Here is a 23,241-nt window from a genome sequence, read left to right on the forward strand (position 1 = left end):
GTAACTTGACCTCGATTTAGAAATAGATCAAAATACCTGAGACATGAGATGATCACAGGTGTCGGACAAAGTATTAAAGAAAAGAAATAGCTCTTACGCAAAATTTAGCAAAAGATTATCCCCAATGCTTTCTAGAGCATTGCACAAAGGTTCAAGTTGCCCTTCTCCTAAAATCTTCAAACTTCTACCCTGCCTCTAACTAGTATTTTAAATACTGATGTGTCAAATTTTAATAATTGCCTATTATTGCCCTTGATCCCATGGCTCAGTTAAAGATTCAGGTCGCTAAAAGATCACAACCTATGGCTCCTTGGTTCTCATCCTCTTTAAAGGAAGAAAAGAGAAAATGAAAAAATGTGGAGCATCAATGGAGAAAATCCTATAGCTCTGAGGCTAAAGTGAACTATAAATCTACAGTGAATGCAAATCTGCAAATGTATTTGTAGATCTCAGAGAAATTATTTTTCCTCTTTAATTCACAATAGCTTCTAAAAATTGCCCATTCCTTTATTTCCCCTTAGGCTGCAAATAGCAAAATTTGCCAATCTTTAGGAATCTGCAATTATTTATCAAATGTTTTCCATAAGAAAATCCCGAATATTTATGGTAAATTCTCCATAGTAATCCTCTCTAATTTTCAAGAGGAATTAGAGCTTAATCTGGGGCCTCCGCTACTTAACTTCCCCTCTATTTTAGAGGATGAGCCTCTTAGGTAACTTGAGAAATGCAAATCTGGATCACCGGGGAACCCAGTCCTCCCCAAACCCTAAGGATGGTTTTTTCAACCCTCAAAACTGTGTTAAACAAAATTCTGAATGATTTGCATGAATCAGGTCTGGTTACCTCTGATTATATGAGGGTGTTTCTACTTCTTTTATTACAGAAATCTAAAACGGACCAGGCTATACTAAATAATATTAGATCAATTTCTCATTTACTGATGGCTGCTAAAATCTTGGAGAAATTGGCAAATAGGCAGCTCACTTTTTTTAGGCGAATCTAATACCCCACTGCACAACTCTCAATCTAGTTTTCGCTCAGGGTTCAGAATTTATCAAAGAAAATTTGGTTCAGTCCGATCTGCCATGGTTGTTCTACCTGACCTCGCCGTCTCGTTTGACGCGGTCTCGCACTCTACACTTTTGGATAGAATTAGTTTGGCAGGCATTCAGGGCAAGGCTTTTACGTGGCTAAAATAATTTTTGGGAGGACAGATCGCAGTTAGTTCTTCTCCACCCCTTTACTTCAGCCCTGAGCCCCACTCTTTTTTATTTGCATCTAGAACCGCTGGCTGACTGAATCCTGGGGTGTGAAGGTAGTGTCATATGCTGATGACACCCAACTTCTCTTGGCTTTTCAAGAACCTGCCCTCACTACCTCCAAACAGTGCTTAAAGGAAGTTGCAGGATGGATGAATGCCAATTTTCTTCAATTAAATTCAGAAAAAAAAGAAATCCTCTTCTTTGGATCGAGGTGTCCGCATGCTCCAATTCTGGCCCGTCCCCACCTCTTCCGCCAGAAATTTGGGAATAATATTCAATTTGATCCTTTCATTTTCATCGCAATCCCAACACCTGTCTGATGTTTGTTTTGCAAAACTTAAATCTTTGAAGAAAATGCTGCACCTGGTGCCCGGAAGACACTTGAAAAATGATTGTTCACACAATGGTAACGCAGAAAACTGGATTATGCAACTATTCTCTACTTGGCTCTTTATGATTCCCTAATCCAAAGACTCGAGACTGCAGCAAGACGGATTCTGAGAATTCCTCATCAGTAATCCATCTCGCAGCATGGGAATCATCTACACTGGCTGACAGCAGCCAAATCATATGAAATTTGAAGCATTTAACATCGACATTACCGCCTTCTCAAGATATGGCCCCCACTATCTAAGTCCTAACCAGCAATGTTGATCCCTATAAACGAACAATCTTAAACTTCTGCAGGTGCCAAAGAGCTGGAAGGCCAGTCACGGAGGCAGATGTTTTTGTTTTCTGACGTCCAAATGATGGAATGCACTTCTTGTCAGCCTTTGTTTGGTTTTTTCTGAGCTCATTTAAAAAAAACATTAAAATCCTTTCTTTATTGATAAAGTCTAGATCTTGTTAAACGCTTACCATTTGGCAGGAACGGCACCTGCAGGTAAGAGCGGTGGGTGGTGGGTGGTGGGCTGGGGTTGCGGGACTCGACAGGTGGTGACGTGGGAACATTAAATAAATATTAATTTTCCCTCGTGGTCTGTTGAGTCCCCCCTACCCTGCCTCACCGCTCTTACCTGCAAGGGCCGCTCCTGCCATTTTGTCATTCTCTCTTGCTGATAGTGCCGGGACGCCTCTTATGAAGCAGTTGTGAGCTGTATAAAGGCTTTTTGATTGATTTATATTTTTGATTGTCTGAAAGGCTATAGAGAAGCTAACATAACAGCTTCTTAAGTCTCCGAATGTTTAGAGCCTACTGGAAAGTGTCAATATTTGATCAGGTGTACATGAGAGCTACCCGGAGGCAGACTACTGAAATGTGGTCTGTCATGCAGACCTGCGGCTTTTTTAGTAGGAGCACCCAAGATGGCCAGTGTTCACAGCCGCATGACTCACCGCAGCACCTTGACCCAGGTTGACCCGGAGGCAGACTACTGAAATGTGGTCTGTCACGCAGACCTGCTGCTCTTTTAGTAGGAACACCCAAGATGGCTGCCAAGATGGCTAGCGTTCACAGCCCCATGACTCACCGCAGCACCTTGACCCCGAGTGACCACCCGGAGGTAGACTACTGAAATGTGGTCTGTCACTCAGACCTGCTGCTCTTTTAGTAGGATCACCCAAGATGGCTGCTAAGATGGCCAGCGTTCTCAGCCGCATGACTCACAGCAGCACATTGACACAGAGTGACCCGGACACAGACTACTGAAATGTGGGCTGTCACGCAGACCTGCGGCTCGTTTAGTAGGAGCACCCAAGATGGCTGCCAAGATGGCCAGCGCTCACAGCCGCTTAACTCACCGCAGCACCTTGACCCAGAGTGACCCGGACACAGACTACTGAAATGTGGTCTGTCACGCAGACCTGTGGCTCTTTTAGTAGGAGCACCCAAAATGGCTGCCAAGATGGCTAACTCTCACAGCACCTTGACCTGCAGAATGACATCAGGGAAGTCAGCCCAAAGATGCCCACATTACACCTCAAGTGACACTGGGGCTGTCAAACAAAATCTTTAGAGTGCATAGTAAAGTTATAGTCCAATGCCCAGGTGAATCACTGGCCTGTGCAGAGAGGCATGTGTACCTCAATGCAGAATAGCAAGCTCAGGGTCGGTCTTGGCAAGCTTCAGTCACTTGTTTGCAAGGCTGGCCAGTACCAAGCCCAAGCAGTGCTCCTTCTAGGCGCCATTTCAGTAAATGATCAGAGAGTCTAGCCGGAAACCTGAATTATATAGAGTACACTTGATGTTTAGTTATCAATCAATCTGGTGACTATTGGGGAGCATCCTGGCCATTTGTCCTGTTCAAAGAAATGAGAAATAAAAGGCCAGGAAGAGATGTCCCATTTTGTCCCAGTTATAAAATATGTGGAGATCTAACAAGATATGGCAGTAGAGGAGAGCATACGCAGGAAAGTATACAGGTATCCGCAGTTCAAATTCACAAAAAGCGTAAGTGCTCAAGGTCAGCATACAACGACTGGCCTACGTTGTAAAATGAAGAACAAGTCCACATACAATACACTTTAACAATTGTTAACCTGAGCAAAACACGCATAAAGTAGAAGCACATATGAGAATACAGGTTTCTGTGATTTCTTCTTGTTTATTCCATATTCAACATATCTTTAATATTCAGTCTTCACCGTATATGTTTGTCCAAGCCACAAGATTGCCAACACGTGTTTCATCTGTTTGGCGGTTAGCCACAGACTTCATCAGGGCACTAGCAACAATATCCTTAATATTATCTCCTCACGCCACCGAGGAGACGCATGTTACATCGTTGTTGCAGTTTGCTGATTTTAGGATACTATGGTCTACCGTGACCAATTACGACTGTTGATGTAATTTTAAACTATATCAACAAATCAAAAGGGAGAGAGAGGACTAGGTAAGCTAGTCCGGGTCCCCTGGTTATATGTAGAAATATCAATATAGGACTAGCTAGGTTGTGTTAGTGAGACTCAGGAGGTACATCTGTGGGCAAACCATTAGGTTTGGTCATGAAGCCCTCACACACCAACCTAGTTGGTGTCATGCTTCATCATCGGGCCCACCACAGTGACACCGAATGTGTCCCGGGTGTGCTGCGACTCCAGATTACTGAGGAGCTGGTATGCTTACTGAGTGTGCAGTGATTGGTGAGTATGAACGTGAAAAGTTAAAAGCTATACAGGTGGTCCCAGTTCCCGAGGGTGAAAGGTAAATTTTAATATCTGGGCCCCTGTTAGCAAGATAAAAAGGCTTGTGGACGATGTGGAGTGTATTAAGAGCTCCTACGTCCTTTGTGGTCTACATGTTTCAGCCAGGCCTTTTGGTTAAAACTGGCTTTCCTCAGGACCAATGAGTATGTGTGGGTGACAATAAACTATATTAAGTGACTTGGTGTGTGGTAAAAAGTGTCGCACTCGCTAAGGTGCTGTACGTGTTAGAGGGGGATTCCCTCTGCTTTACTGTACATTGAACATAAAGACATTACAGACATACAAGGGAGAACCAGTGAGAATGGTATTTTAGAAAACACAACTTATTGCCGACTTCTAGTGTGCATGAGCGACCTAGAGCGGCAGATAACGTGACCATGAGCGTTTTCCATGGCTGTGGTGAAATATGGCGGAAAAGTTTTAAAACGCAGTGGCGGTGGTGGGCTACACAGCGAAACGAGCATAGCGTGAGGTACAGGTAAGTATGGTACATAATTCCTCACACTTGCTACTTGCTGTTAAAGCCTCATGGGTCACTTGGCAGGGAGGGGAAGATGACCCTAAACATTGTAAAAGGCCAGAGTTAGGATTGTACCTGTGGAGAGAAGATGCTGCTTACCCAGAGCGTCGTGAAGATTCCACAAGTTTACTCACGGTAATTCCGATCAGCGTGCTCCTGCGACCTATCGTCCTGCTCCAGTGTCCCGAGTGAGATTGCATTGCTCAGGCACGGGCTTAAATAGCTTGTTCTATTGGTTGCACCTGGAGATGAGAGGAGGGTGCGGTCGCGCTGGCCCTAAGTGCGCGTGTGTAAGGAGTCAGTGCTGAACGCGTCGCGCATGCGCGAGGGTCAGTGCGGTACCGTATTGCGCATGCGCGTACTGCAGATGCGTTCACACTGCGCTTGCGCATTTGAGATGTTGCAGGAAATGGGACCAAGTAATGATGGCCAGTGATGGGTGAATAAAACGATAAAAAGCAACTATTAAGGGGAGTCAATAAAGTCAAAGTTAAAGTTAAAAAGGCAACTACAGAGATGGGACAGACCACGAGTCTGAGAGTGAACAAGAATACAGTCTTTTTTCTGCATGTAGACAGGGGTATTTATTTGGATAATGCATTCCACGGAATGGAATCATTAAGCCCCTCTATGTGGGTTGAAAGGCGGTAAATCCAGCGTTGCTCTTTGGAGAGTTGGGTCTTCTCATTGCAGTTGGATAGTGCGAATTGTTCAATCACTGTCCATGAGAAGTCATTTGGAGTGTGATTTTGGGTGATGAAATGTTGAGTCAGTTTGCTGATGTTTTTTCCACAGCGCATTGTGCTTCTATGTTCAGTCATCCTGGTTCTGACTTTCCTGGTGGTCATGCCGATGTACCTCAGGCCACATCGACAGGTGATCAAGTATATTAAATTGGATGAGTTGCAGTTGGTAAATTGTCGTTGTGTCCAGGTTTTTCCGTTTTCCAGGGATAATGTCTGGGAAGGGGTGGTCAGGTGGCAGACGCTGCAATTGTAACATGGTTGGTGGCCTGTTTTTTCGGGCAGTCCCCATGCATTAAGGATTGTTTGGCCCACAATGACATGTGTCACCACCTACAATACCGCCTCAAACCAGGTCTCAAACATAATCCGCAAGAACTGGAAGATCATCAATTCGGGCACCAGAAATTGGGATCCCCCACGGTTTGCATACAAAAGAGCACAAAATCTCAAAGACCAACTGGTATCCACCAGACCCAGAAAGAAACAACAAACAGGCCTTCTCATGGACAGTGATTGAACAATTCGCACTATCCAACTGCAATGAGAAGACCCTACTCTCCAAAGAGCAACGCTGGATTTACCGCCTTTCAACCCACATAGAGGGGCTTAATGATTCCATTCCGTGGAATGCATTATCCAAATAAATACCCCTGTCTACATGCAGAAAAAAGACTGTATTCTTGTTCACTCTCAGACTCGTGGTCTGTCCCATCTCTGTAGTTGCCTTTTTAACTTTAACTTTGACTTTATTGACTCCCCTTAATAGTTGCTTTTTATCGTTTTATTCACCCATCACTGGCCATCATTACTTGGTCCCATTTCCTGCAACATCTCAAATGCGCAAGCGCAGTGTGAACGCGTCTGCAGTACGCGCATGCGCAATACGGTACCGCACTGACCCTCGCACATGCGCGACGCGTTCAGCACTGACTCCTTACACACGCGCACTTAGGGCCAGCGCGACCGCACCCTCCTCTCATCTCCAGGTGCAACCAATAGAACAAGCTATTTAAGCCCGTGCCTGAGCAATGCAATCTCACTCGGGACACTGGAGCAGGACGATAGGTCGCAGGAGCACGCTGATCGGAATTACCGTGAGTAAACTTGTGGAATCTTCACGACGCTCTGGGTAAGCAGCATCTTCTCTCCACAGGTACAATCCTAACTCTGGCCTTTTACAATGTTTAGGGTCATCTTCCCCTCCCTGCCAAGTGACCCATGAGGCTTTAACAGCAAGTAGCAAGTGTGAGGAATTATGTACCATACTTACCTGTACATCACGCTATGCTCGTTTCGCGGTGTAGCCCACCACCGCCACTGCGTTTTAAAACTTTTCCGCCATATTTCACCACAGCCATGGAAAACGCTCATGGTCACGTTATCTGCCGCTCTAGGTCGCTCACGCACACTAGAAGTCGGCAATAAGTTGTGTTTTCTAAAATACCATTCTCACTGGTTCTCCCTTGTATGTCTGTAATGTCTTTATGTTCAATGTACAGTAAAGCAGAGGGAATCCCCCTCTAACACGTACAGCACCTTAGCGAGTGCGACACTTTTTACCACACACCAAGTCACTTAATATAGTTTATTGTCACCCACACATACTCATTGGTCCTGAGGAAAGCCAGTTTTAACCAAAAGGCCTGGCTGAAACATGTAGACCACAAAGGACGTAGGAGCTCTTAATACACTCCACATCGTCCACAAGCCTTTTTATCTTGCTAACAGGGGCCCAGATATTAAAATTTACCTTTCACCCTCGGGAACTGGGACCACCTGTATAGCTTTTAACTTTTCACGTTCATACTCACCAATCACTGCACACTCAGTAAGCATACCAGCTCCTCAGTAATCTGGAGTCGCAGCACACCCGGGACACATTCTGTGTCACTGTGGTGGGCCCGATGATGAAGCATGACACCAACTAGGTTGGTGTGTGAGGGCTTCATGACCAAACCTAATGGTTTGCCCACAGATGTACCTCCTGAGTCTCACTAACACAACCTAGCTAGTCCTATATTGATATTTCTCTATTTTAAACTATATAACAGTGCGCTTCGTTGCAACCAGAATTGAAGCATACCTGGTCCATCTTGACCCTCCACTACGGATGATGACATTTTAGGTGTGTTACGCTGCTTGTTAATATAAGGAATTTGGCCTATTGAGATTAGTGTTTTACTGGATATCAGTATTATAGGCTTTAAGGATATTGTTGCTAGTGCCCTGATGAAGTCTGTGGCTAACCGCCAAACAGACGAAACACGTGTTGCCAATCTTGTGGCTTGGACAAACATATACCATGAAGACTGAATATTAAAAATATGATGTCTCTGGAATTAACAAGAAGAAATCACAGAAACCTGTATTCTCATATGTGCTTCTACTTTATGCGTGTTTTGCTCAGGTTAACAATTGTTACATTATAAAATATGCGCCCAACAGCAGTGTAGCAAAGGGACTGTGCACCTTAATGCAAGCAAGGAGAATGGCCGCGTGTCCTTGTTTGGATGGGGATGAGGGCATCGTTTTATTCCACTGCACCTTCTGTACTATTGATAGCAACGCCTCCGATGCCCAATACACTTTCTGTCCTTAACAGATGAGGACTTCTATCAGAACCCCTGCCAGGAGGGTGGGGGGAAGTGGATGGGGCTGTCTGACATATCTCAGCTCTTTTACTGACTTGAATACCTCCTCAATCACACACACAAATGTAGCCTGGAACCATAAAGAATTATTCCTTAACCTATAGCTTTGAATAACCATGAAATGTAACAGATTAGTAACAAGCATACATGTATTTGCCACCACAACCAAGCATGGGCTTCTCTTCCATGTGTATTTTGGCGACAAATAAGCTGATTGCATTCATTCTTTTAGTCACAGAGATAATGGGCTTCCATGCAGTTGTGGACGAACCATAACAATGACAAACAAAATGAATTAGTACATAAAATGTATCTTATAAGTCAAATATCCCTGCTGCCTGACCCTGGGGTTTTGGAAGTTATGCAGTGTTTAGTCCAAGATAGACAACAATCTATTAATGGAGGCGAAAGATGACTCCTCCCGCGAAATCCATCAAATCCATGATGGACGCGAAGAAGGGTCTGAGTGAAGGACACATGAACATTCCAGAGTTTAGATTCATCTAACAGCCTCTTGGTAGATGTGGGAGAAACAAAATGAGAAAGTTCATTGCAAGGGGTCCAAAATGGAGGCAGGAGGACCAAAGAAGAGGAGATACCTGGAGGCCTTGAGAGTCTTAGGTGAAGGAAGGGGGGTGTACCGGTTGGATGTGTCTTGCTGTGTTTACCTGATTACATATTTATTGTTCGGATGTATGACATTACAACGCATGCTTTTACATCGCATGCCTTTACAATGTAAGTATTACAACGCAGTCCATTACAACGCATAGTGCTTTGGGGTGCTGGATAGTGAATAGTTTAATTTACTATTCCAACTCCAGTCCCCGTGGACACTAGGGAAGGTTATTGGATAGTAAATTATCCTATTCCCTATCCTATAGCACCCCCCAGAGCAATGCGTTGTAATAGTTTGCGTTGTAATGGTTGCGTTGTAAAGGCTCTGCGATGTAAAAGTTGCGTTGTAAAGGCTGTTTACCTTATTGTTCCTATGCAAAACACGAACATACACAGGATATGATTCAGAATATCAAACACTATGACTTGAAGCTTGACATCTGTATTCCTGTGTGATGTGCTCTGTGTAACAATCTTGTCCTCTGCAGCCTACTTTTCAATGCACCAAGACTGCGTCTAGGAGCAAAGAGCCTGGACCACAAGCAGGATCACGCCTTCACAGTCTCCTTGCTCTCTCCTTTCTCACAGCATCTCCTGGTGCAGAGCTCGCTCTTGTTTGTGTACCACGGCCTCCTGCTCCAGTACGTGCCCGTGGACAGACCCACCCGGAACCACCTCCTGGCCACCAGCCTCTTCAGCAGCGGCATCTCGACCAGCCTGCAGACCACCCTGGGGAGCAGGTACCGTCATGCGCCATCATTGAGATGGGACCAGAGCATCCTCCTCCTGTGCCAGCTGCAGCCAGGAGGGCTCCCCACCATGGGTCTGATCCATGCCAAGTCCTCTTCACACACACACATCTGTTGGTGATCAGGATAGATATTCATAGTAGAAACTCTGCAGCTAATTTACGAAATTGACCCAATGTAATGTCCTGGAAGAGAGGGGCTCATAACATGTCTCTTGGGAGGAGATTCAGTATTGTGAACAGGATATAAAAATCAAGTCGCCACTGGTGTTAAGTGCAGAATCGGCCCTTTTCTCTATGATTTCATCAAATTCTAACATAAATTTAATATTATAATATTATTGAGAAGTGATGTAGTACAGACTGGGCTATCTCTCGGTTCTTAACTAATACCCTGTCCTGAACTAGATGTCCGAAATAGAAACTGATACATTCAGGGCCATATGTAGGTGGCCCAAATACCGGTAGGTAAGGGTGAAATTTGGTAAATTTCACCATTACCGACCGGTATTTAGCCATTCGTGATGTAGGGAAGGATTCGGTATTAAGGAATCGGTAAATACCGATTCCTCAATACTGATTCGTAATTGCCTTGCAATTAAAGGAATCAGTAATACCGATTCCTTAAATGCTATGTAGAAAGCAGATAGAAGAGTGCTTTTGGGCCTTAAGGAATCGGTATTTACCACCAACTTCAAGTTACCGAATTCCTTTAAAAAGCACTTTCTTGCTTTTTTTGAAGTGCCATGTGGCACACATCCATGCCCTTGGGCATGCATGTGTGCCACATGTGCACACATGCACATTTCAGGGGTGCGACAGTCCCTGGCACCCTTGAAATACCTCCCTGTATTACCGATTCAGTATTACCGAATCGGTAATACCAAATGTCTTCACATTCATTCCTATGGGCCTCCAAGCCCATAGGAATGAATGGGTAGGTATTGGTTATTACCAAATCTCAATTACCGATTCGGTAATAACGAATATTAAGGATTTGGTCAAAAATACCGAATTCTTACCTACATCTGAGATTCCGATTTCTTAATACTGAATCGGCAAAATTCGGTATTTCAAAATTACCTACTTATGGCCCTCAGTCTCTTAAATCCTCACAATCTGCAATTTCTATAGTGGGGTTATAAATGTGTTATTGTATATCCCTTGAGGTCACATCTGCTCCACAGATTCTAAAGCTCCAAAGATCATTACAGCGGTCAATGAGAAAGTAAGTCAAAAAAGGATCAGAAGCTAGTTCCCTGTACACATCTGAATTATCACACCACACCTATTAACAACATGCATCATCAAGTCATTGTGACAGTTCATTTAATCTAAAACATCCAAACATGTGTGATCAAGAGCTGCATTGCTTTTTTATATTGCATACCCTATCCAGGCTATGTTATAGCATGGGTGGTGGTTGGGTTGGAGTGCTGGGCTTGGAATGGTGGGTAGAACGTTGGGTGGATGTGAGAGGGGGATTCTAAGAGTGGTAGTTGGCTTATTAAACACTTAGGGCCCGATGTAGGATCGCCAATTACTGGTCGGTAACGGCCGATTTCGGCGGTTACCGACCGGTATTTGGGAATTGACATGTAGGTAGGCATAATGCACAGAATCGGTATATTTACCGATTCGGTAAATTTACCGATTCTGTGAAATACAGAATCGGTAAATTTACCGAATCGGTAAATACAGATGTAGGTGGCACTGAAAACAGTGCCACAGGCCATTACCGATTCGTTATTTACCATGTAATACTATTACATGGTAAATAACGAATTCCAGTGTACATGCACATCTGTGCATGTACACCTGTGCCATGTGGCACACAGACATGCCCTAAGGGCATGTCTGTGTGCCACATGGCACACAAGCCAGTAACAGGGGTGCAACAGGGTGTCAAAGTGACACCCTGTCCCCCTTGGAAATTCGGTATTTTTACCGATTCGGTATTTGCCATTGATTCCCGTGGGCTTCAAGGCCCATAGAAATCAATGGCAAATACCAATTCGGTAATTACCGAATCGGTAAATACCGAATCATACCGATTAGGTATTTTTTACCGAATTTCTACCTACATTTGATTTACCGATTCATGAATACCGAATCGGTTAAATTCGGTATTTATGAATCGGTAATTCACATTTACCTACATCTAGGCCCAACTTCCTACCTTAAGGTGCTGTCTTTTCAGTCATGCTACCCTGAGCTAGTAAATGTGTAAAGTTTTTCTTATTGGAAATCCAATGAAAGTAATATAGAATGCAGGAAGTATGAGTATATGGCAGCAGCTGCACAGCGGAAGTATTAAATTACTTAAATAAATAGGTCCAATCTGTATATTATGTCATGTTATGTTACATTATGTTGTGTTATGTCATGTTACAGCAATGTATAAAGTGCATAGCTGCCTCCCAGCAGGGCTTCTCAGCACCGAGAGACTTCACTACTTATGTATGAAGCCCGCATTTGTTTCTTAAAAGAGCTACGTCCTGAGCTGTTTACTAAAACCATTTTCTGGAGAGGAAACTGTTCCATACTTTGTTTGCTAGAAACTAAACAGAGGGGCCTCCCTGTCTAACTCCATTGATCTAAGGTGTTCAGGGTCACCTCAAATTGGAGGAGCATAGCATTCTGGGAGGGCAAGATGGCTGAATGAGGTGACGTAGAATACGGTCCGACCTTCGTCATGGCGCTGTATGTTGTGCAGAGAGCTTAAGCATACATGCTTCTCTATAGGTAGCCAATGCTGTTCTCAAAGTTGGGATTAGCAAAATATTGCACGGTAAAGGCCTGACAGAACAGGGGCCACATGTCTGAGGGCCATGGGGCAGAAGGCGGAGTGAGTCGGGAGGAAGGAGCATGGGTTAATAGAAGGTGACGCAAAATAACCGCGACTTCTTTCCTTGCAGGCTACCACTGGTTCAAGCTCCATCTTTTGAACTCCTGATTCCAGCTGTGATCCTCAGCAGACAACTCTTGCTGGCGCCTACTAATGGTGGAAATGGTAAGTTCTGTATGAGTGATAACTGAAGATAGCCTATAAGGCGGAGTGCTGCCCCCCACACCCATCCAACCCGCAAAGGACCATTGTAAATGGTGTTGGACGATAGGATAAGACACCTGGGGGTATATGTACAAGAATTGCCGCTAACTAGGGTCAGTTAGCTGCAATTTTCTTACAGCCGCAAATTGCTGAAAACTACCGCCATGGTACCAACGAATTTACAATACGTCGTTACATGGCGATAAGATCTGCTCGCGGCGCGAAAACTGCCACTAACACTAGCGTCAAGGCATTAAAAATGTTGCTGCTAGCAAGAGAAAAATGACAAAAGGACCATTAAAGGCAAAAAAATCATGTTAGGTCACTTTTCTGCCTCGAGAGGCAAAAATAGCTTATAAGTCTACCACTAATGTTAAAAATAAAATAAAAACAATGAAATGCAGAATGGAGCAGCCTGGGAAGGCTCAGTACATGTAAACAACCCACCCCCAAAGTCCCCAACAGCCAGTATGACCAGCCAGAATTTGAGGAGAAGAGGAAAGGGTTTCATATATATAAAGAGGCGCATCGCTGGGTAAAACCAATGATGCATCACTTTTCATAGCGCTTCCCTTGTGACACCATGGCAACCTAAGGCTGGGAGCGTGGACAGTCCATGGGGCCTGGAGGCCCCGTTGGGCCTGCGTCTGAGACCCGGAGAGCGAGGCAGAGGTGCTGTGGAGTTGCTGCGGCCTGACGGTGGAGCCAGGCCATGTCGGGACCAAGCCTTTGGGCCATGCTGCGGCCTGACAGTGGAGGCAGGCCATGTCGGGACCAAGCCTTGGGCCATGCTGCGGCCTGACAGTGGAGGCAGGCCATGTCGGGACCAAGCCTTGGGCCATGCTGCGGCCTGACAGTGGAGGCAGGCCATGTCGGGACCAAGCCTTGGGCCATGCTGCGGCCTGACAGTGGAGGCAGGCCATGTCGGGACCAAGCCTTTGGGCCATGCTGCGGCCTGACGGTGGAGGCAGGCATGTCGGGACCGAGCCTTTGGGCCATGGCGGTAGACATTGAGGCATCGACAATTGCCCTTACCGGGTGGTGAAGTCCAGCAGGTCACATGGAGACACGTTGCTGACCTGTGTGAGAGGACCACCTAGTGCCCCTTGGAGCTGTGATTGGTAGAGGCAGTTCTGCGTACCAATGTTGGGAGGTCTGCATCGCAGAAGATGCGCCACCACTACACCGGTGTGCAAGGAGGAGATTGCCAATGGTGGGCTGCGCCTTGCCGAAGGATGTGGTGAAGCCCGGACGCTGTGGAGGGTGAGGCCCGAGCTGCGCCAAACATGTGCAGCGGGAGGGCTGCAACCTCACGCCAAAGGCGGCCCTGTTGCATCACCTGCATCGGGAGGTTCCCCAGCGGACCTGCCGGCAGCTGCTGTACCCAGGCATGTGAATTCCCACCTGGCTGAGGCTCCTGCTGGCTGAGTCCTAGAGTTGGAGAGAGCGAGGCTGATTGAGCACCAGTGTTGATGTCCAGGTGAGGAGAAAATGGGATGGGGAGCAGAGGACGCATGGGGGTCATGTCGGGCCCAGGTCTAGCACTGGTGGGTGGCGCACACTTTGCCCTGAGTAATCCCCGCACTGCGGAGGACACACATTGTTGGGGACACTGCACAAGACTGCTGGGGGACACCACTAACTGGATCAACTGGATCAAGTCGCTGAGACCGTCCACTGGTGGCAGCAGGTGCCAGGGGCATGGGGGCCAGTTCGGGCCCAGGTCCTTGGGTATGCGGCTTGATCTTCCATTACTGGCAAGGGAACTGGGAAACACAGAATCTGGTCGCCATTGTTAGATCGGAAGTGGCAACCGGGTGGTGCTGCCTTTCCTCGCCTCCTGGTAGTGAGCTCATGGGTGTGCGGGGGACTTAACCTTAGTGGACTTGATATTCCAACAGCGCAGTGCCATCTGGTAGCTACTGCTGCTGTCCTCGTCTGCTGCTGCTGGTTTCTCTAACCCGGAGATCAGCTGTTCAAGGCCCTCCTGAGCCCACAGGCTCCTGCCTGTGCCTCATCATACGTGGTCCAGTGGTAGAGCGTCACTTCTGTTACTGTCCCTCTTTCTGCTCTTCTCAGTTGCTTTCTACCTTTGTCTCTGTATTTTTGTTTTTTTGCTTTCTTTGGCTTTGTCTTTCCTGTGCTTGTGTACAGTTCTTTTTTCCATGTCCTTTCCTTCGTTTATGCTGCGATCCCCCACAGCCCTGCTCCCTCCAGTGTCCTTTCCTGCATTTCCCGCCTTCCAGCTGTCCAGCCCCCCCCCCGCAGCACTACTTAATGGCGACCGCGGTGCAGCCATGGGCAGCAGGGTGTGCCACTTGTGCGCCAATGTGCACCAAAGGCAAGTCCGTCTGCGCTGTCCACGCATTGACCATGTCCAGTGCAAGGGAACCTAACTCCAGGACCCTCCCCTGCTATGAACCCAGCACCTTCATCACCCACAACCCTGGACGCCACTCTACCTGCCATCTAGCATCACCGAAGAATACCCTTGCACCCTTCGCTTGCTGAAACTGAAAATGAACCTTCTGTCACATCAACACACCAGCGCCTCTCGTCGCCGAGCCGACCAACAGCGCACCCATCCGTCTCAACTGCATCGTCCTCAACATGTGGTCCCTCCACAAACATGCCACAGAAATCTCGGACCTCCTCGACGCCAACTCTTCAGACATCGCCTTCTTCACGTAAACCTGGACCAGCCTCTACTCCAGACCGGACATTGCCATCAACATCTCTGACGGCTACAACATCACCCACAAGGACCACCCTGACCACCCAGGAGGAGGCATTGAAATTGTGTACAAAAAGCACACTCCTACTGACCACACACTAATGACCCAACGGAAAACATAGAAAAACTCCACCTCCACAACCAGACCAAGCCCAACACCACCCTCAGCAGGCACCCTCGTCTACAGGCCCCCTGACCATGACCCCCCCATTCACCGACCCCATCATAGACCTCATCGCACCCCAGGCTCTCCCATTCGGAGACTTCAACTTTCACCTGGACAACCCTAGTGACCAGAACACCACAATCCTCCTGGAGAAACTCACCAATATTGAACTCAAGCAGCTAGTCACCGCACCAACCTATCTTATCCGCCAGTGGGAACATTCAACTTCAGCCACACGACCAAACTCTCCTGGGCCAACCATCATTGTATACATCACGCCTTCACCACGCTCACGGTGCACCACCACCACCATTGCCCTCTCCACGTCGCAGCTGAATCTAGGCATCAGAAGAACTTCTCGTCACCTCCCTCAGCACCACCACTCCACCAACGCTTACAGACACCAACACCGCAGCGGACAACCTCCACCGATGGATCTTTAACTGCACAGACACCCTTGCACCCCTCAAGGATAAACTGGGCAAACAACAAGAAGGCCAACTGGTTCACACGCACCCTCCACTAGTTCACACAAAGTGACGCATTTAAGCAAATGTGTGACCTTGTAAAACCCTGTGCCACAATATACCTGCTTCAGGTATGATGTATGTAGAGTATGTGTCCCACGCAACAAAGCTCCGTAGGATTGGCGCAGTGAAGTCTCTCAGATTTCACTGCCACTATTCTAGAACCCCACTGTGTCAAAACGTTACGCCTGGTCATGGCAGGCGTAAGGGTGACGCAGTGCCATAAGATTAACTGGCCCCATGCATTGCTATAGTTGCATCATGCTTGCGACACACCTGTAGCAATGTATGACTTTAGCGCTGCCAGATGCGTCAGAATTCCAGACGTATCGGTCATTGATTGCGACATGGAACGCCGTACATTGAATACAGCACATCCATGGTGTCGCAAGGAGGGCGCAGTGAAAATTGTTGCAACACTGTTTTATCGCAGCGATGCAACTCTTTTCATGAATGGGGCCCAGGAATGAACCCCATATTATAGATAGGGCACATCCCTGACCTTTTGTTTTGGCACAGGGCAGCGCAGCAATGTTCCTTGCAGCGCTCTCCAGCACCCAAACATCTTATATGTGGACCCAAGTGTTGGCACAAATTTTAAGACCAGCTATTTCCTGGTCTTAAAAACTGCCTATAACTTGACTTAGCAGCAGTTTTGGTGGGGTTATCGCCGTACGCAAAATTCATTGTAAATTTCGCAAAGTGGGGTTAGCGGCAGTTTTTGCACAGCTCAGCCCACCTTGCATCTCATTTTCGTTAAGTCCCGCTAACAGAAGTGCCAATGTTCAAAATTAACGTTCACGCTGGAAAAGTGCCGCTAACTGCAGTTAGTGGCAACTTGTAAATACTGCGATTAAAAAAACAGGCTCCATAACATCAAAACATTGACGCTGAAGTGGCGTTAAGTTCTTGTAAAAATGCCCCCAGAATCTTTGCACAGGTTTATACAGAACAACTAGCAACCAAGTGGCACAATGAAAGGCATATTAGCTTGCCCAGGCCATACAAAGGTAAGTCTCCGGAGTTGCCATATAACAGAGACACCCTGAGGGCATCACCTGCCTACGCTCACACAGACTGTCGGCTGAATTTTGAGCGTTGAATGTGAAACAGCAAGGCTAGGGTTCATGATGTCTTTCACTTGTGTTTAATATATTTAAAAAATATCACTTTTCTAGCAATTGCTCTTCAAATATCTCTTCAAAAACTCCACTTTTGAATAGACTACTTGTCCCAAACATAAAATAATTAAAAAAAACACAAAACTGGGGATAATAAACAGAAAAAACAACCAAAAATACATTTACAAATAATGCAAGAAGGCAGCCAATGAAGAACACGCTTCTATTTGTTGCCATAAGGTGAGAATAAGTTCTGCTACCGGAAGCCGGTGTAAGGATGTCTTCCTATAGAGCTTTGCTTCATGGGGGTAGCACGCATGAACCGAGGATGGCTTGACTAAATAGGGTATGAATTATGGGTTTTCCTGTAAGGAATTACTATTAAAACAATCATTGGCAAAGCCAATAGGTTTCACCTATCTTCTGCCTCTGTACACACTCGGCCAGTACATGCTTACAGACACACACCCAGTGTGCGCATGTCTCACAGACACACAGTATAAACAGGTGGTTAAATCAACTCTCAAACACAAATCTAGTTCATGCCAGTCGTGATTGTAGGCATTCTTACGTTAGCACACCCAGTGCATGCAGGTAGAATGTACACACATAGTGACCACGCTTTTCCTGGCAGTGTGAACATCGTGAAACGTTAAAATGCAGGATTCTAACACTTTTAACAGGACAGCACTACCTCACTGCTTAACACTGGCACTTCTCTGTAAGATTCTAACACTTTTAACGGGACAGCACTACCACACTGCATAACACTGGCACTTCTCTGTAAGATTCTAACACTTTTAACGGGACAGCACTATCACACTGCATAACACTGGCACTTCTTGGTGAGATTCCTACACTTCTAACGAGATAGCACTACCACACTGCTTATCACTGGCACTTCTCAGTAAGATTCTAACACTTTTAACGGGACAGCACTACCACACTGCATAACACTGGCACTTCTTGGTGAGATTCCTACACTTCTAACTAGATAGCACTACCACACTGCTTAGCACTGGCACTTCTTGGCAAGATTCTAACACTTCTAACGGGACAGCACTTCCACACTCCTTAGCACTGGCAGTTCTCTGCAAGATACTAACACTTCTAATGGAACAGCATTACCACACTGCTTAGCACTGGTACTTCTCGGCAAGACTCTAACACTGCTAATGGGACAGCACTACTGCACTGCTTAGCACTGGCACTTCTCTGTAAGATTCTAACACTTCTAATGGGACAGCACTACCGCACTGCTTAGCACTGGCATTTCTCGGCAAGACTCTAACACTGCTAATGGGACAGCATTACCACACTGCTTAGCACTGGTACTTCTCGGCAAGACTCTAACACTGCTAATGGGACAGCATTACCACACTGCTTAGCACTGGTACTTCTCGGCAAGACTCTAACACTGCTAATGGGACAGCACTACCACACTGCTTAGCACAGGCACTTCTCTGCAAGATTCGAACACTTCTAACGGGACAGCACTACCACATTCCTTAGCCCTGGCACTTCTCTGTAAGAATCTAACACTTCTAACAGGACAGCACTACCACACTGCTTAGCACTGGCACTTCTCAGCAAGATTCTAACACTTTTAACGGGAAAGCACTACCACACTGCTTATCACTGGCCCTTCTCTGCACATTTCTAACACTTTTAATGGGACAGCACTACCACACTGCTTAGCACTGGTAGATCTCGGTAATATTCTAACACTTTTAATGGGACAGCACTACCACACTGCTTAGCACTGGCACTTCTCTGTAAGACTCTATCACTTCTAACGGGACAGCACTACCGCACTGCTCAGCACTGGCACTTCTCTGTAAGACTCCATCACTTCTAATGGGACAGCACTACCGCACTGCTTAGCACTGGCAGTTCTCTGGAAGACTTTAAAACTTTTAACGGGACAGCACTATCACACTGCTTAGCACTGGTAGATCTCGGTAAGATTCTAACACTTTTAATGGGACAGCACTACCACACTGCTTAGCACTGGCAGATCTCGGTAAGATTCTAACACTTTTAATGGGACAGCACTACCACACTGCTTAGCACTGGTAGATATCTGTAAGACTCTATCACTTCTAATGGGACAGCACTACCGCACTGCTTAGCACTGGCAGTTCTCTGGAAGACTTTAAAACTTTTAACGGGACAGCACTATCACACTGCTTAGCACTGGCAGTTCTCAGCAACATTCTAACACTTCTAACGGGACAGCACTACCACTCTCCTTAGCACTGGCACTTCTCGGCAAGACTCTAACATTTCTAATGGGACAGCACTATCACACTGCTTAGCACTGGCACTTCTCTGTAAGATTCTAACACTTATAACGGGACAGCACTACCACACTGCTTAGCACTGGCACTTCTCTGTAAGATTCTAACACTTCTAACGGGACCACACTGCTTAGCACTGGCACTTCTCTGCAAGACTCTAACACTTCTAACGGGACAACACTACCACACTGCTTAGCACTGGCACTTCTTGGCAAGATTCTAACACTTCTAACGGGACCGCACTACCACACTGCTTAGCACTGGCACTTCTCTGCAAGACTCTAACACTTCTAACGAGACAGCACTACCACACTGCTTAGCACTGGCACTTCTCGGCAATTCTCTAACACTTGTAGGGGGCATCCAATCCTACCTCCAGCAAGCAGCCGGTGGCATTATTGGAGCTCTACACCAATACACATTTTAGCAAGCGGTCAATGACAAATCCTATGATGTACAATAGTAGTAAAAAGTCATGATCGGCCAGCTGGGTGACACATGAAATTAGGTTACATGGCAGCTACGAATTCAGATTTTTTTAAACCTAAATTGCTCAAGCTTTCCATTTGAACAAAGTGTGTGATCTTATGTTATGTTACTTCCTTTAATCCCTTATCACCCCAAAGTGGGAATACTTAGAAGTCTGAAACTGAACTCAGATAAAACAGAAGTCCTCATCTTAGGTACATCCCCCTCTGCATGGGACGACTCTTGGTGGCCGGAAGCCCTTGGAAAAGCACCCATCCCGACAGACCACGCACGGAACCTAGGCGTTATCCTGGATTCTTCACTTTCAATGAACAGACAAGTCAGCGCCGTCTCCTCATCCTGCTTCAACATTCTTCGCATGCTCAAAAAAACATTTCGCTGGATCCCCACCGAAACCAGAAAAACAGTCACCCATGCTCTGGTCACGAGCCGACTGGACTACGGAAACACCCTCTACGCAGGTACTACCGCTAAACTCCAGAAAAAACTCCAACGAATCCAAAACGCCTCAGCCAGGATCATATTAGACATCCCGCGTAAAGAACACATCTCTGGTCACCTGAAAAACCTCCACTGGCTACCCGTCAATAAGAGGATCACTTTCCGACTGCTAACCCACGCACACAAATCACTCTACGATATCGGACCAGAATGCCTCAACTCACGACTGTCCTTCTACACCCCCTCTCGCCACCTACGTTCCTCCAGCCAAGCCCTCGCCACTGTACCTCGCATCAACAAGACCACCATGGGAGGTAGATCCTTCTCACACCTGGCAGCTAAAACATGGAACTCACTCCCCACTTACCTTCGCCTTACCCAGAACCACCTAGCATTCAGAAAGCAACTTAAAACGTGGATATTTGACAAGTAATCCTCCTCCCCTCCCTAAGCGCCTTGAGACCCTCTGGGTATGTAGTGCGCTATATAAATTCTTTGACTTGACTAGAAGCAGATCAACCCCGTTGTTGGGCGCTGTATTTGCACATCCGCACACTTTGTGTGGACAATTCGAAGTAAAGACCAAGAGACCACAGCCTGTGCCCAGTTAACAGGGCCTTATGGCAAAGTCTTTATGGCTCTGCCTCCTATGTACATGAGTAACAGCGCAAGAGGACCGGCTTCACCTCCACTATCTAGATAACCATTATTTGGAACAATCGCCCGCAGGTATAGCTCTACCGGCAACTTTAAAGAATCCAAGGGCCTTATTTATGAGGCCTTGCGTCAGTTTTGCGCTGCTGATGCGTCACTTTTTGTGACGCATCGGCGGCGTAAAACATGCGCCTTCTTGCCGCTCGGAACTCCGCACAATCTCGCAGCGTTTTTAGGTAACTGCGGAACTCCGCAGAGTGAAACTCTACAATTCAATTCAATTAGTTTATTTGTTACGGAACTCCAACGGAGGTCCACAAAAATACACCAATACAGTAAAAAAAAGACTTACTTTATAACAGATACAATTCTAATAAATATCCAGGAAAGTTTTTAAAAATTGAAATATTCTATAACAAGTCATTTCATTTGGAGGGGACAACAACTCTACAAGGTCTGGCCACCCCTGGATTGTCACAAGAAGTGTGGTGAATGGAGGATAGCTTGTAGCAGATGGGCGGCAGACATGTGCATTCCTAGACAGTGCATTTGTAAAAGTAAAAAAAAAGTACCTTGGGGAGCATGTGTTCAGTGGAAGGACACTGGCCAGTGGCCAGTGTCTGGCAGCTGTACTTGGTCCAAGGTCCAAGTGACGGCATGGACTGCAAATGCCCAGCAGAAAGGGAAAGCAGACGACGTGCTGGCCAATGAGAAGCTAGTAAAGTAGAGAGACGCTGGAATCCACGAATGGTAAGTTAAGGTAACTAAGGGGCAGGTTCTACGCCCCTTTTAAGATTTTATTATTTAAATACAAGAGACTTTGCACGCTGTGCAGGTGAAGCCTAAAAAGGGCGAGAGGAACTTACCCAGCACAGTACTGAACAAGGCACATCAGTAGTGCTTGTGATGTCATGTTGAAGTTGGTGGCTAGTATTCTGTCACCTGAATCAATGTGCTCTATAACCCAGAGCCTGCATTTAAGCTGCTAGATTTTCGGAACAAATTTCAGGCTTTTGTTTCAACATTTTTCAGGTCCGGCTCAAGGGTCTCCAATGATCAAGGTAAGACCCATGGCATTCTTTGTGCTGCTGCTGGCTCCAGCACTCCCAGAAGGGTGGCCTCACTCTTTTTTATTGTTATTTCTCTATTGAGTCGTAACAATAAACCATTCATGCGAGCTTACGTAATGAGCCACGACTAGTGGGTGGTGTGCTCGCATCGGTATCAATCCCCCCACCCCCTTGTCGCTCACAGGCCATCGGACAGTATTTCATCACCAGGGTATGATTGTTCCTTGAGGGTTTTTACATGTTATATACACCAGGGATAGGAGGGGAGGTCCACACTGGTTAGGGGTGCCTTATGATAGTCAGTTTTGGGGGTACCCTCAGTGGCCCTACCGTTGGTGCGTCGCTAACCTCTCTGGAGTTTGTTTATCATTGCACCCGCGCAGTGCAGTTCCTACCCCTATCCCTGACTCTGCCTTCATCCCCGGTACCTTCCTCATCAGTTGCCCTTTTAAATCCCTCCCTCCACTGGGAGGGAGGGCTCAGTTCTTCATATGTTTCGACTAGTCCCTGTTGTGGCTGCTTAGGTTCTGAGTACAGTGGATCCTACCTAGGATGTTTGCACTTATTTGTCTGCGGTGTGTCTGCACAGCTAGGGGGGTCTGATGTCGTTTTGTCTTCTAGGTTTGTGATGTATACACCCCATAGGCCCTCATCCATTTTGTATTCTGTGTAGAGTAATGCAGTAGTGTCCGCGTTAGCCCATTTCAGTAGGTCATGTAACCACCAGTTTACTTCTGGGGCTGAACCGCCTTCCAGGACATAGCTATGCAGCGCTTAAAGAGCACCGGTGCTAAGTCTATGGATTTACACAGCATTTAGTCTTTGTTGGGTCTTGGCAGAAGGCCTGAGAGGTACAGCTGAGGTGTGCTGGGAATTGGGGGGCTCTTCGAAAAGGTGAAACGCTCAGTCATGGAAAATCAGCTGATGACTACCTGTGAGGGGATCCAACCGTATCGGTTACTGGAACCAAGCAGTTATTCACGGATGCTATTGGCTCG

At 46.5% G+C, this 23,241-nt stretch overlaps 1 protein-coding gene across 1 annotated transcript in view; it reads left to right on the top strand.

Moving 5' to 3' along the window:
• The window catches only part of SLC23A3 (solute carrier family 23 member 3), a 264,087-nt gene that overhangs the window by 86,999 nt on the left and 153,847 nt on the right, over positions 1-23,241 (top strand). Inside the window, exons 2-3 of the mRNA XM_078683500.1 lie at positions 9,530-9,681; positions 12,608-12,702. Coding sequence (XP_078539626.1) covers positions 9,530-9,681; positions 12,608-12,702 — 247 coding nt within the window. The remainder of the gene's footprint in view (positions 1-9,529; positions 9,682-12,607; positions 12,703-23,241) is intronic.

This window comes from Lissotriton helveticus, chromosome 3_1, assembly GCF_964261635.1.
Source record: "Lissotriton helveticus chromosome 3_1, aLisHel1.1, whole genome shotgun sequence".
Classification (NCBI taxonomy): domain Eukaryota; kingdom Metazoa; phylum Chordata; class Amphibia; order Caudata; family Salamandridae; genus Lissotriton; species Lissotriton helveticus.